At 33.8% G+C, this 15,018-nt stretch overlaps 1 protein-coding gene and 1 long non-coding RNA gene across 3 annotated transcripts in view; both read left to right on the top strand.

The window, feature by feature from the left end:
* The first annotated feature begins 580 nt into the window (after positions 1–580).
* On the top strand, positions 581–3,711 carry LOC107845755. Its single transcript, XR_001666982.2, has 2 exons — positions 581–1,996; positions 3,457–3,711. It is a non-coding gene; the product is annotated as an uncharacterized LOC107845755 (long non-coding RNA).
* A 3,169-nt stretch (positions 3,712–6,880) lies between these two features.
* The window catches only part of LOC107845816 (endochitinase 4), a 13,800-nt gene continuing 5,662 nt past the window's right edge, over positions 6,881–15,018 (top strand). Inside the window, exons 1-3 of one of the 2 annotated variants that reach the window (XM_047398161.1) lie at positions 6,959–7,445; positions 7,574–7,713; positions 8,014–8,190. In XM_047398161.1, coding sequence (XP_047254117.1) covers positions 6,998–7,445; positions 7,574–7,713; positions 8,014–8,073 — 648 coding nt within the window. In that variant the 5' untranslated portion in view covers positions 6,959–6,997 and the 3' untranslated portion in view covers positions 8,074–8,190. Of the gene's footprint in view, positions 7,446–7,573; positions 7,714–8,013; positions 8,191–15,018 lie in introns of those variants that run through there. The other variant, XM_016690306.2, reaches the window with a different exon arrangement.

Below are 15,018 nucleotides of genomic sequence, written 5' to 3'. Positions count from 1 at the left end.
ATCGAGAGACAGTTATGAGCCGGTGCCTCCGCCTATTGGAGTCGCGTCGGTTGCTACTGCTCGACTGCTTTCCTCGTTTTCAGGTAAAGTCCATTATTGTGCCTTTATTTCTTTTTCAAATAGACGAAGAAAAAATTTAAATATTTTAAAAAAAATTGTAAAAGAATCTCAACTATGCACATCATAAATGAACCAAGATTAATTCAACTAATACATTATCTATTTTTCATTTTTTATTATTATTATTGTTGTTGTTGTTGTTGTTTTGCAACTAATTCATTATTGACAACAATTTTCTAAAATATTTTTTTCTTTTTACGTAATCTTAATTTTACCTGTGTTGCCTATTTTAATACATTATTATATTATTATATTCAAATAACAATCTAATTTAAACTAATTTTCCTAATTTATTTAATTTCTAACCAATTTGTGTCTAATTAATATCAATTTTAGACAATTATTCTATTTTTAACCCTTTTTTAAAATTACTTTAATCTTAACCGTTGATCAAAATCGATCCAACAGCTAAGATCCCATCACCATTTTATTTCCTTTTATCCCAATTAACCTAAACTCTAATTCATTTTTTTTCTTCACCGGCCGACCCCCTCTCTCTCTATAGACTCTCTTTCTCTACCTTCTCTTCATCTCTCTTACTCTCTCCATCACGCTTGCCACCGGCTGGCGACCATATGACCCCTTTCTCTTCCTCCTCTCCACCACCAATGAAACCCCAACCCTAGTCATCGTCGTTGCTTCAGATTCGCGCCACCGCCGCCAAACCAGTCGGAGAAACGCATCACCGCCACAGAATCCCTTTTTGCTATGATTTTTATAGTGGGGGTTCTTTATAGATGTGTTTAGCTCAATTTTACTCGTTTCTTGAATTTTAGCTCTTTGGATTTTGCTAGTATAGCCTAAATTACTCCATATATTTATATTGTGGTTAAGTATAAAGAAGGGATTTTGTTTGGAAAAGAATCACGTTTTGCTATGTTTTTGGTAGTGGGGGTTCTTTATATAGATGTGTTTAGCTCAATTTTACACATTTCTTGAATTTTAGCTCTTTGGGTTTTGGCATATAGCCTAAATTATTCCATATATGCATATTGTGATTATGTGGAAAGAAGAGATTTTGTTTGAAAAGAATCTCTTTCTGCTATGTTTTTGATAGTGGTGGTTCTTTAAGATGTGTTTAGCTCAATTGTACTCATTTCTTGAATTTTACCTCTTTGGGTTTTGCCATATAGCCTAGATTACTCCATATATGTATATTGTGATAAAGTGAAAAGAAGGGATCTTGTTTGAAAAAGAATCCCTTTTTGCGATGTTTTTAGCAGTGATGGTTCTTGATATAGATGTGTTTAGCTCAATTTTACTCATTTCTTGAATTTTAACTCTTTGGATTTTGCCATATATTTTTATTAATCTAGTTCAAATTGACAATGGTTATTAGTTGAAAAGAAGGGATTTTGTTTGGAAAGAAATGCCTTTTGCGATGTTTTTTCTAGTGGTTTTTATGTAGATGTTTAGCTCAATTTTACTAGTTTCTTGAATTTTAGTAGTGTATTTTCCTTGTAGCTTAATCAGTTCACATATAGCTTATCCTTTGTATCAATGAAATTCAAATTGATAATGGTGAGTAACTGAAAAGGAGGGGATTTGTTCTTGTTGTTTTTATGGTGGTGGCATCCGATACTAGCAATATAATCTAGTCATTACTCACATCCAAATTACACTTTATATCAATGTAGTTTAATTGACGATGGTGATTTTCTTGTTCTAATAAGAATTAATGACTAGATTATATAGCTAGTATTTTGGCTTGCTTCTTAAATATTGTCGATGTTGGCTAGCTATATGACATTGCTATCTAATTTTCTTGCTCAAAATTTTGTTTTTGCTATCTCATATTTACTCGAGCTTTGTCTTGTATATCTGAACAGGACCGAAGGAATTTGCTGCACTATGGGGTTGTCTTGGTCGATGGAGGGTAAGCAATTGTTCATTCCTTTTTGGGTTTGTTTTTACTTGTAACCATAACACTCAAGAAATTAGAATATCAAACCTCTTATCAAAAAACAAAAAAAATAAAAATGGTGTAGAGTCTGTTGTCTTGAGCCGGGGGTCTATCGGAAACAGCTTCTCTACTTCTTCGAAGGAAGTGGTACGGATTGAGTACATTTTACCCTCCCAAACCCCACTATATGGGAATACACTGGATTTGTTGTTGTTTTTGTTGTGGTTGGCATGAGGAAGAGCAGGCTGTAGAAGGTAGGGAGGTGGAAGCGCATAGGTGGAGGGGGTAGAGAATGAAAAAAATAAGTTATATGCAGCTCAATATGACCTGGTCCTGGGGTAATATTTTGGTTTTCGGCCGATAAAACATTAGTTAGAGATACTAATGTAGTACAGAAAGTGATTGGCAAACATTTTGGACAATTTGGAGAGAGAGATACAATAGATGTTTTGAGAACAGATATTCATCTTTACTATGCGTAAAATTTAAAGTTTTACAGTTCTTATACTCACGGTGTAACGTGAAAGATGCTCATAATGTAAATATTTTTGTGGACTTACTAAACTCTTTACGGATGTTTGAGTTTAGGAATCCTCTTTTTGGTTGCATATCAACACCTACTTCGTGCATAGCAATGAAAATTCACCTTCCATCCATCTTACCTTCGTGCGATCGTCACCCTACATGTAATCAATTCACTGTTGTCTTTCCTGATTATTTTGATGAACTTTTTATGTGTGGGCTATTGTTGTTGTCCTTTTTCTTTGTAAGTGTAGGCTGTTTGTAGTAACTCTAGTAGCTATTCTAAGCTAGCTGAAAAAAGAAAATATGGAAATAGTTGGATTTTAAAATTTTGGGTTGTTAATACTAATTTGATTTATATTTAAATTATCTGGTGGTAATGGAAGAAAATATTGAAGTAATAGTCAGAAAAATTATCAAGAGAAACCATTAGATCAATAGTCAGAAAATTTGCCTTCCATCCTTTTTTTGCAAGTTTTGATTTTTATGGCAATTTTTCTTTGAGCAGTATTGTGACCATCAATTAGCAGTATTAGAAAATGTACCTTTCGATATTGATTTATTTTTTGTAGCTTTCCTTAGTTGGATCGTACAAGAATATCTAGCTTACAGTGCACTCTAGACATTTTTTTGAATGTTTAACTTATAGTGAACTCAAGAAAAAGAAGAAAAGAAAATTTAGTTATTTAGGTGAATATTTGATAAGAAACTGCTTTGTTGTTTATATTTTATGTTTGAGGAATTATTGCAACATTGGGTGTGTCTATCCATGTGTACGGTGTAGTTGTGAGTAAGAAACTTGTAATACATTTATGTTAACATGCTAACTAGCATGAATTTCTTCTATTGTTGTGATGAAATCTTTTCTTGCTCAATTTCAAGCTATCGAAATGACTCTTTGTTCTTTCCAGGGAAAGGTCTTTTAAATGATGGAGAATTATTGATTAGGAGTCTGAAGACATTAAATTTTGTATTAAGAAATAATTGTACAACAAATTTATATTAATTTTTTTTTCAAAAATATTAATATTAATGGCGACTATAAGTTGCCGCTAAAGGTGTATTTCCTCTATATTGAAATTGCCTATTGTAGCAAGGTGAAGTCGCCTCTAGTCATTTTCTGTGGCAACTAAATTCTTTCATTCAGTGGCGACTCTCTTGGTGGACACCTTGCCTAATATTTTTTGTGGTGATGTAGAAAATCTTGTGGGGCGAGGGAAATCGTCACAAAAAGCCTTTTTTGGTGGTGACTCTTTTATGTCGCCACAAGTAACCTTTAGTTACAGTTGTAACACCAACGACTCCCCAGCCGTCACTAAATATCTTTTGCTGCGACTTTTGGAGATTTAGTGGCGACTTTTGTTGCCACTAAAGGCGTTATTTCTTGTAGTGCATTATACTTGTAGTCATTTCTCGTTTTTAGTGTCTCAAGTGTCATGAATTCACTGCATATCATCAAGCCAAGGGATAAAGTGGAAAATCACATCATCAAAGGACATGTTCTCGAGGGTGTGAGATCATACATATTGTGTCCCAGGACGGTATGAAATCTATTCCAGAATAAAAGGGTTATAAGAAGGGAAAGAGAGAAGAAAGTAAGAGATTTCAAGTCTTTTAAGATGTTTTCTAGTATTTCAGTTAGTTTTATTCAACTCTTTGAACTAAAACATGTAGATCTAAAACCTAGTAATCCTTTTAGGCGTGTCGAAGATTTGTGGGAGGATTTTCATTTTTGAATTAACTTGTAACTTGAAGTAATTTATTAACTTTATTATATAAATTAAATTATTTCTCTCTTTTTAGGGAAAAGAGTCAATTTTACCTCTTCTACTCTGAAAAATTGACTAAATATATTTTTCCTTATATTTTTGGGTTAAATTTATCCTCGTTGTCATACTTTAAGGTCAAATTTACTTCTTTACTTTAAAATATTGGCTAAATATATCCTTCGTCATACTTTAGGGGTAAATTTACCTTTCATTTCATACTTTGGGGTCATATTTACCCTCATTAGTAAGAAACTTTTCATTTGTACCCTTTCTTTAACAGAAAAGACCAAATCAATGTTAAATTACTCAATTTTTAAAAATAAATCACACCGTATATAATTCGCCCAATTCAACCCTCTTAAATTACACAAATAAATATACCTCTCCCTTAATTCTGTTGGTTGAATTTTTCCAACAAACAAAAATACTTCTCTTTCAATGTGCAACGCTGGTAGGTTGTTTTACAAATGAATAAAACGTAAAACAAAATTAGATAACGTAGAAGCATGGAACTAGAGAAAATGTCTATTACAAATACTGCTCTTGTTCGATTATGTTCAAATTTTAAAATTTCATATGCAATTCTAAGTGCATCTAGAGTTTAAAATCAGTGAATAAATTTTCTGAGCAAATTACATGATGAATAATTTGTATAGATCTAAATTACATATAAAGATATGTGAATGAAGAGATGTCAAGATTGACACATAAGGAGATCTCTTAACTCAATCATTCGGAGAAATATCCAGTGGACCTAATATATTGCATTTCACCATCAAACGTCATTTTTCATGAGCTCTACACTATTGTTGATCCATAAACTGGGAAACAGATATATTTCTTTTTATTTGCACTGATGTAGATCAATTTTTCATGAGTTATGGACTGATAAATATCAAGTGGCTTAATCTCGTTGAAAAATTTTGATAGACAGAATTGGAGGGGATATATTTATTTTCGTCTTTTTTGTAGCTCGGATTGGATCGAACAAGTTAGATTAAGGTGCATTTTATTTTTAAAAATGAGGCATTTAATGTTAATTTGAGCTTTTCTATTAATAAATAGTACATATGAGAAATTTCTTAATAACGATGGTAAATTTGACTCCAAAGTATAACATTAAGGGTAATCTGACCCCAAAGTATGATGAAAAATATATTTAGCCAATTTTTCAAAATAGAGGGTAAATTTGGTTGTAAAGTATGACAGCGAGGGTAAATTTGACCCCTGACGAAAAGTATTTTTAGTCAATTTTTCAAAGTAGAAGGATTTACTTTGACCATTTTCGCTTCTTTTTATATGAATTTTATTTATTTATTTAAATATACTAAGACTTATTGAAAGTTATCATTAAGAAATTAACTTCTAATTTTAGTAAAATATTTTTTTTGTACAATTTTTGAGGCCCACTGCCACTTGTCAAAGTTTAATTCATCTCTTTCTTATAATGTCCTTGAGTGAGCTACACGCACAATATTTTATGAACTAGTGTTTAATAAATATTTATTTGTTAATTAATATTGAAGTGTTTAATAGGTATAAAATTGAATTGAGATATCTAGGTGAATTTTATTCACTAATTTAAAGGGTCATCAATTACTTAAACCTAAATTTTATTTAAAAATCAAATTTCCAGACTTTATCATCATCATAACCCAAATTCCGCAATCTTTTTAGGACATAGGAAATGTTACATTCTGAGGTAATATTGTATCATCATATCCACAGGTCTTCAGCATATTCTATGTATAGTTATTTGAAACAAGGTAATGATGCTAATTGATAAACCTAAAAAGCAATTTGTGTGACTTGACATTACTTGGGGGAAAATCCAGCAACTACAGTGTCCGGTCCAAAATACAAAAAAACTTATAAATAACATAAATATCAATCCTTTTAAAAGTAATTACACTATCTCTCACTTTTTTAATTATTTTATTCTCTCTCTATTAATATACATAATATAGCTGATATATACATAGCATTCTGTATATAAGTTGGGATTTTTGTAATATATTTAGGAAGTTGAGATTTTTTATAATATTGGAGACATAAGTTGTATATTTGTGTAATTTTTAGCCTCCACTGCTTTTTAAAATAACCCCTTCTTTTATTCAATTTATTTGATCTATATTGACTTAAAAGTCAATTTAGAAGAAAAAACAAATTTTATCTTAAATTTTTTAGTTTTAAATAAAAAATATGTAGAATGATTAAAATGTCTTTAATTTTATGATACATATTAATTGAAAATTTAGAATTGATATATATATATATATATTAAATGAACTAAAAAGAACAAACTAATTGAAACGGAAAACGTAACATTTTAAACTAAACATTCAAAATGATATTATATATTTAAGGTTGCACTAAAATTAAATTTTTTTAGCGACTCTTAGATTTAACTTTCTACGTGGCATGTCTAAGATGACAAAATTTAAAAAAATTTATATTTTCTCAAGCTTTACTTAGATTAATATTATAATCAAAAAAATATTTTATAATTTATATAGATCATAAAATTTATATAATTTAACGTTACCTGTCAGCGTACTCCACTGAATTAATTTCATGGATATACACCAACAGACAATTCAGCCATGTCTCCATCACCCTCCTAACCTTTAAATACCTTTCACTTTGCCACTTGTTTCCCATTACCTTTTCCTACAACACCAAAATGAGGCTAAGTGAATGGACAATTTTTTCATTACTATTTGCTCTCTTATTGCTGATGGCCTCGGCAGAACAATGTGGTTCTCAGGCAGGAGGTGCACTTTGTCCCTCAGGACTCTGTTGTAGCAAATATGGCTGGTGTGGTGACACCGATGCCTATTGTGGTCCTGGCAATTGTCAAAGCCAGTGTCCTGGCAGTCCCTCTCCCAAACCACCTACCCCTGGCCCCGGTCCTAGTGGGGACATCGGTGGTGTCATCTCAAATTCCATGTTTGACCAGATGCTTAAGCATCGCAATGATAATGCTTGTCAAGGAAAGAACAATTTCTACAATTACAATGCCTTCATTAATGCTGCAAGGTCTTTTCCCGTCTTTGGCACCACTGGCGATACCACTGCCCGTAAAAGGGAAATTGCTGCTTTCTTTGCCCAAACCTCCCATGAAACTACTGGTAGGTCAATTTTAATTTGATAAGTTCAACTTTGAGATCAGACCAATATAATGCCATAATAATGAATCTAAAAAGTACTTCATTTTTATTGAATTTTTAGTAATAATTAATGGTGTACCCCTTGATAGGAGAATGGCCTACAGCACCAGATGGACCATATGCATGGGGTTACTGCTTCCTTAGAGAACAAGGTAGCCCAGGCGACCACTGTTCACCAAGTGGTCAATGGCAGGAAATATTTCGGATGAGGCCCCATCCAAATTTCATAGTAAGCTCTTATATATTCACAATCATTTGCATTAACAGTCATGGATCTAGACAAAATATTTTTTCTAGTATTGACAGGTGATCTGTTACAATAAGTTAAATAGATTATTAGTAAATTCTTTACATTATAGTTATATATAAGTTCAATCCCAAATTTTTAACAGGAAAGAACTCTCATCACACTGTTGGGTCCTAATTTTTGACTGATTAACAGAAAGAAATAATTCTAGTTGTCCTACAATGTAATGTGATGAACTAGTATAAGGTCTAATTACGTGTATTTTGATATTAATAAACACAGCAACTACAACTATGGGCCGTGCGGAAGAGCCATCGGAGTGGATTTGTTGAGCAATCCTGATTTAGTTGCCACAGACCCAGTCATCTCATTCAAATCAGCTATTTGGTTCTGGATGACCCCACAACACTACTGAAAAAAAAAAAAAAGGTGTGGTCGGTTTTTTTAAAAATATATATTTATTTTTAAAATTTATTATTATTTTATTTAAATTAATTTATTAATTTTATAATAGTGGTCGATTTTTTCATAAATTAATTAATTTACAACCGACCACTCTGCAAAAAAAAATATTGAAAAACCAACCACTTGTGGTCGATTTTTTTGAAAATTTAAAAAAAATAATGAAAACCCAAATACAGCATGCAACAACAACAATATACAGCAGTAACCAAAATGAAAATACAACAACAAAAAAATAAATGAAAATTTTCAAAAGTGTACAACACATACAAAATGTCCAAGAAAGGTGAGTACGAAAAAACTACAACAATAGTTTCAAACAACAAAATGTCTAAATTTAAAGTACAAGACATACAAAAATAAAAAAAAAACTAACAGTCATCATCATCGACTTCATCCTCGTCTTCCATATCATCATCCGTACTGAAATCATCCAGGGGGCCTAGACCTTTTACAGCCCGAACTGCATTACCAGGACACGGAGGAATAACCCCCGCAGCCTGAACGAAAGAACTGAACTGCTACTGCAACATCCTGATTTGTGATGTTGTTACCTCCTACGTCTTCTTTTGCTTCGCACTTTGTTCAGTATATCTCTCTCTCTCTCTGTTCAGCATACCTCTCTCTCTGTTCAGCAAGCTCTTCAGTGAGTTGAGAAACAGTATTTTGTAGTCTTACAATAGTTTCTATATTAACCGAAGAGCTAGAGTATACAGGGCCGGACGAACACCTAATATTATCGCCAAAAAATTCTGTGTGGCATCCGTAGAAATGACCTCTATTTGCAGGACCCGAAGCTTTTGTCCATAACTTATTCCGTACATGCTGGGGTATTGGGTTACCCTGACTTTCAGGAGGCTGACTACTACGATACTCACCAGCAAGACGCCTAAATTCGTCTTATATTCAAAGTAAAGTTAATACTAACAGTCAAAAAATACTAAAGTATTTATAATTGAATAATATCAACTTTGAGAAAAAGATTCATAAATTCAAAATTTGTTTCTTACGTGGACAGCTTTTGCACGAGGTTCAACTCAGACGTCTTCATCAGTTGGATTTTTTTTTTTTCAGATGAGTCTCCTCGAAAATCTCATCAGTTGGTAGTTTCCTACCCTTTTCTTTTTCCTGCTTATGAAAAAATTATCAATGTTCAAATAATAAAAAAAATCTAAATAGAAATAAAGAATTAAAACTGTAAAAGTTACATACCAATTTTTCCTTCACAGCAAGAGTACTTCTGGCACCCGCAGTATGTAGGGAGTCACCCTTGGATGATGCCTGGGCTTTCTTTCTTTTTTCCCTCAACAATTAGTATTCTAGGCTATTCCAATGGCACTGATACAGTGGCCACATGGGTTCAGGAATCCACTTTAGGTTTTACCGATTTCTTTCGGGCATAATCCAAGAGATCGTTAAATCTGGCTCTACATCTTATGAAAAAGTTCTTCTTTATAAGAAATTCATTTGCATCATCTCACCCGTAAAATTTCTACAATCAAAATATAATATTCAATCTTGTGTTTTAATAAATTGTTAATAAGTAGTCGATAAGTTAAATCCTTACCTTAAATTCTTCAAACACTCTCTCCCTGTCAAGTTCTGAAACCATTTGCCAGTTGGTCCAGTAGCCGTTAAAGTGCCGACTAATGCATATTCGCGTCCTTTTTCCATCTCCAGCATCCGACCTAAACCTACAACACAAGATCAAACAGTAATTTCATCGAACACAATAAAATAGTAATGAAAAAATGAGTAACGTTATTATACTTAGAAATTTTACCCTCTCGCAACTGGAACAATATAAATCCTCCCAGAATCATCTATGTCTCCTAGTTGCCTAGTAAGTGATGGTAGATGCACTGGCATGGGCAGATCTGAAGCACCAGATAGAGTGCCTCCAAGCCGAAGATCCGACAACCCAATAGATCCAGCAGAATCACTGTGCGAAGCTGCGTGACTACTGCAGGAGGGTATCGATGATGGTAGATGTCTGGAGGGGCCAGCGGCCGTCCTATAGTACTGTGCTGGCGGTGGCACGATCATAGGAGCAGAATGGGTTAGTGTAGACCCATTTAGTGGCCCCACATGCGTAGGAGTAGGTATCGAATCCTCGGATACCTAGAATATGAGGGTCGTGCTGGCCCGTCAGTACACCGACCCTCAAATATGTGAATACCTATCGGTCGTCTATAAGCAGAAGGTTGTTTTTTCTTTTTTGGTTTCGTAGTATCAACCTTTACCTTGCCTCTGTCATCTTTGTCTGACATCTAAATTATGTTAAGTTAATAAGTAGTTAGTTCCTACAACATGAATATATATTTATAAAAAAACATTCCAAGTAAGTAATTCAAGTTAATAATTCACATTTCAAATCGCTCCAACAACACGAGATATAGACAAAAATATTTTTATTACTATATAAATCATGAAAAAGTGGAAACAACAAACTTAAACAGTATATTACATATCAATCTTAAACAAGAAACATAAAGGTAAATATATAGTACAAAGCATAAAGACATCAATACATAATAAATACAACTTACACAACTAATCCTCCTCTTCTGAAGACTCTCCACTAAACCATTCACACTCTTCGGAGGTGTCCTCATCTCCTACCCACTCAGTCTCTTCTTCGGCAATATTAACTTCTTCAAATATATTTTTCGAGTGATTCAAACCGTCCATTAATTCAACATCCACTAGATGGTGATTAATCTGCATTTCATTTTGATACGCAGTCTCCAGCACATTCTCAACTTCCACCCGGGCAATAGGCTTTGTTTTGATTACAGCCTACCAATCAGACTTGTCGTTGCGCAACAGATAAGGAGCATAATACACTTGTTTAGCATTTTGCGCTAGAACAAATGGATCATAAATAAGATACGACCTATTGTGTTTCACTTCAATGATGTTATGCTCTTTATGTACTCTTGTGCCTGCTGTGCTTGGATCAAACCACTTACATCCAAAGAGGATAATTTTTTTATTGGGAAACCAGCATACTCCAGTTCTAAGATCTCGTGTATGATGCCAAAGTAATCAACATCATCATCACCCTTAACCTAAACACCACTATTGTTTGTTTTCCTTGACTTGGAGTGTTGTTCGGTGGAAAAATTAAATCCATTTACTTTGTATTAGGACATTGCATTAGCTTCGACTGGAACCAAGGAAATATCTCTCAAGATATTATCGTATGCGGCTGTATTTCGTGAATGGTGTACCTAAAAATATCATACATATATATATTTTAGTTGAGGAATATGTAAATGTTTAAACTTTGTAAAAATATTAATACACTGATGGACCTCATTTTTAAACCATGATGCAAAGGATGCATACACTTGATTTTCGTGGAATTGAGTTTTAAATGAACTGAACACCCAACATGGGATACACAATTAGTTTCTTTAAGAGAATGAGTAAATAAATTAGATATGTTAAAATTTTAAACTCCTTACTTCAGAAAGGGCTCAATTTTGGGGCAATTCAGCAAGATATATAAAGTTGCTGATTTGCGCTCCGTGGGAGTGAGCCGGCGAGGTATGGGTTTTTCATCCTTACAACCAGATTGATTAAAAATTGATATAGGTTGCAAATGAGGCTCAATCACATCGTCCTGATGACGATTCGGTCGGTTTCTTGAACAAGCGATTTCATCACAAAGTAGTATGAACAAAATTAAGAAGTTTCTCTTGCAAGATATGCCTCAACTATAGAGCCTTCCACCCTATGTTTGTTTTTGGGATCCCTTTTCAATTTTGCAATTGCCCTGTACAATATTAAGGTTAGATGTTTACTATCTTTAAAATAATATGTATGCATTTAAATATGTTGCAAATGCTTACCGTTCAAATGGATACATCCACCTAATTTGAACTGGACCGCCTAGCCGAGCTTCGTGCATAAGGTGAATGGGAAGATGTTCCATCACATCGAAGAACGCTGGCGGAAAAATCTTCTCCAGCTTGTTGGTGATAACAACAATATTACTTTCTATTCGCGCCAGATTTTCTTCTGTTAATGTGGTGGCACATAAGTCTTTGAAGAAAAAACTGATCTCTATTATTGATTTCCATATGTTTTCAGGTAAACCAATAAAAGCAATTGAAAGTAATTTCTCCATGAAAACATGACAATCATGGTTTTTCATTCCATACAAGATTTTTTGAGTCATATCAATCTTCTTTCCCAAATTTGAGGCATATCCATTGGGCATCTTCAAACTTTGAACTCACTCACATATTTGACGCTTTTGGTCCAACTTGAATGTAAAACTAGCTTTGGGCTTAAGAATATTGCCGTTGGGCCCCTGCTGTAAATGTAATTCTCCACGGTTGCAATATTCTGGTAAGTCAAATCTGGCTTTAGGATTATCCTTTTTTTTTCGGTGACATCCATAACTGTGTTGAACAAGTTGTCAAAATAATTCTTCTCAGTATGCATGACATCAACATTATTTCTAAGTAAATTATCTGGCCAATATTCTAACTCCCAAAATATACTTTGCTTAGTCCAGTTATGCGAAATGTCATATCCATCAAGCCTGTACAATCGTTCCTCGCTGGCTTTAGGCAAATCTTGAACTATTTTTCGGACGTCATGACCAGACAACCTTGGAGGTGGACCATCATGTTCCCTTCTATTCCTTCTGAAGCCATGCTTGAGTCTCCTAAATTCATGATCAGGTGGTAAGAAACAACAATGACAATCAAACCATGAATTTTTCCTGCCATGCCTCAATGTGAAAGATTTTATTTTTTTCCATGCAGTATAGACAAGCCAGTTTTCCAGCTGTCATCCAACCAGACAACATTCCATAAGAAGAAAAATCATTAACACTCTACATTAGATATGCACGCAGATTGAAATTCTGTTTAAGAGAAATATCCCAAGTTTCAACCCTTACATGCCATAAAATTTGAAGTTCATCGATCAAAGGTTGCAAGTAGACATCTATTCCGCTTTTTGGATTACGCGGGCCAGGAATAACACAATTTTGAAATATATAGGGACTAGTCATTAACATTTCAGGAGAAAGACTATAAGGAGTGATAAATACAGGTCAACATGAATATGGCGCACCACCAACTGAAAAGGGAGAGAACCCATCCACACATAATCCCAATCGAATGTTTCGTGGCTCAGCTGCAAAATCTGGATAAGTTGCATTAAAATGCTTCCAAGCCTCTCCATCAGATGGATGACACATAATACCAGTGGGCCTTTTATTTTCACTATGACATCTCATATGAGGAGCTGAGCTATATGAAGCATACAACCTCTTCAACTTTGGTATAAGAGGTAAATAATGCATCGTCTTAATAGAAATTTTATTTCCAGTAGAACCACGCTTATATCGAGAGTGCTGACAAAACTTACAGAACTCTAGGCTAGCATCTTTCTTAAAGTATAACATACAGTCATTTTCACAACAATCAATTGTAACTGAGGAGAGACCTAACTTTGACACCAATCTTTTTGCCTAATAGAAAGAATCAGGAACCTCCAAGCCGGGGTCAACTATCTCTTTAATAAAGTCTATAATTGAGTCCCTTCCTCCTTTCGTAATATTTCAGTCAGATTTAATACTTAATAATCTAACAACAACAGACAAATGAGAGTGCGAACACCCGTTAAAAAAGGGATGACTAGCAGCACGCAATTCTTCGTAGAAATTGTACGCTTCGCTATTTGGAACATCTTCAACATTCTCCCTGAAGTCCACCCCGTGTTGCATCCCAAAAGCATCGTCCACCATTTCTGTCATCCTAGTATCTTGATATTCATTATGCCCTGCAGACCTACTACTTTCTCCAACAACAAAGTTATTTTGCGCAACATCACCATGAATACCACGCATTCTTAAAAAGTCCTCGTGAAACCCTTTTCTATAAAGATGTTCCTTTACATCTTGTTCACTTACAAGATTTATACCATCACATCTAACGCAAGGACAATGAATTACCCAAAAACATGTCCAAACATCAAGTGTCTTAGCATGTTTAACAAATCTTTTGACACCCTCAACAAATTCCTCCCTAATACCCATTCTATTATCATTATTCCGGTGATATATCCAGCTATAATCAGGTTTCATCTACGCAATCAATCAGATTAAACTAATTAGATCAAGTCACAAAAACTTAACCATTTTCAAGCGACTAAGTCACCTAACAAACCACATTCAAAACAATAAAATCTCAAACTTATTCTTATTATTCTCCTCCCTTTTTTCCTATCCTATGGATCAAAAGCTATGATTAACTCAGCTCATTCAAAGTCCCTAAACTTAACCATAACAAAATCTCATTCAACGTCCCTAGACTTAACCATTTTCAAGCGATTAAGTCACCTAACAAAACATATTCAAAACAACAAAATCACATTCAAAGTCCCTAGACTTAACCATTTTCAAGCGACTAAGTCACCTAACAAACCACATTCAAAATAATAAAATCTCATTCAAAGTCCCTAGACTTAACCATTTTCAAGTGACTACGTCACATAACAAACCACATTCAAAACAACAAAACCACATTCAAAGTCCCTAGACTTAACCATTTTCAAGCGACTAAGTCACCTAACCAATCACATTCAAAACAACAAAATCTCATTCAAAGTCCTTAGACTTAACCATTTTCAAGCGACTAAGTCACCTAACAAACCACATTCAAAATAATAAAATCTCATTCAAAGTCCCTAGAATTAACCATTTTTAAGCGACTAAGTCACCCAACAAACCACATTCAAAACAACAAAATCTCATTCAAAGTCCCTAGAATTAACCATTTTCAAGCGACTAAGTCACCTAAC

The sequence above is a fragment of the Capsicum annuum genome, chromosome 10 (genome assembly GCF_002878395.1).
Source record: "Capsicum annuum cultivar UCD-10X-F1 chromosome 10, UCD10Xv1.1, whole genome shotgun sequence".
In the NCBI taxonomy this organism is placed as follows: Eukaryota; Viridiplantae; Streptophyta; class Magnoliopsida; order Solanales; family Solanaceae; genus Capsicum; species Capsicum annuum.
The sequence above is the reverse complement of the archived record's forward strand: the minus strand, read 5'-3'. Positions and strand labels throughout refer to the sequence as shown.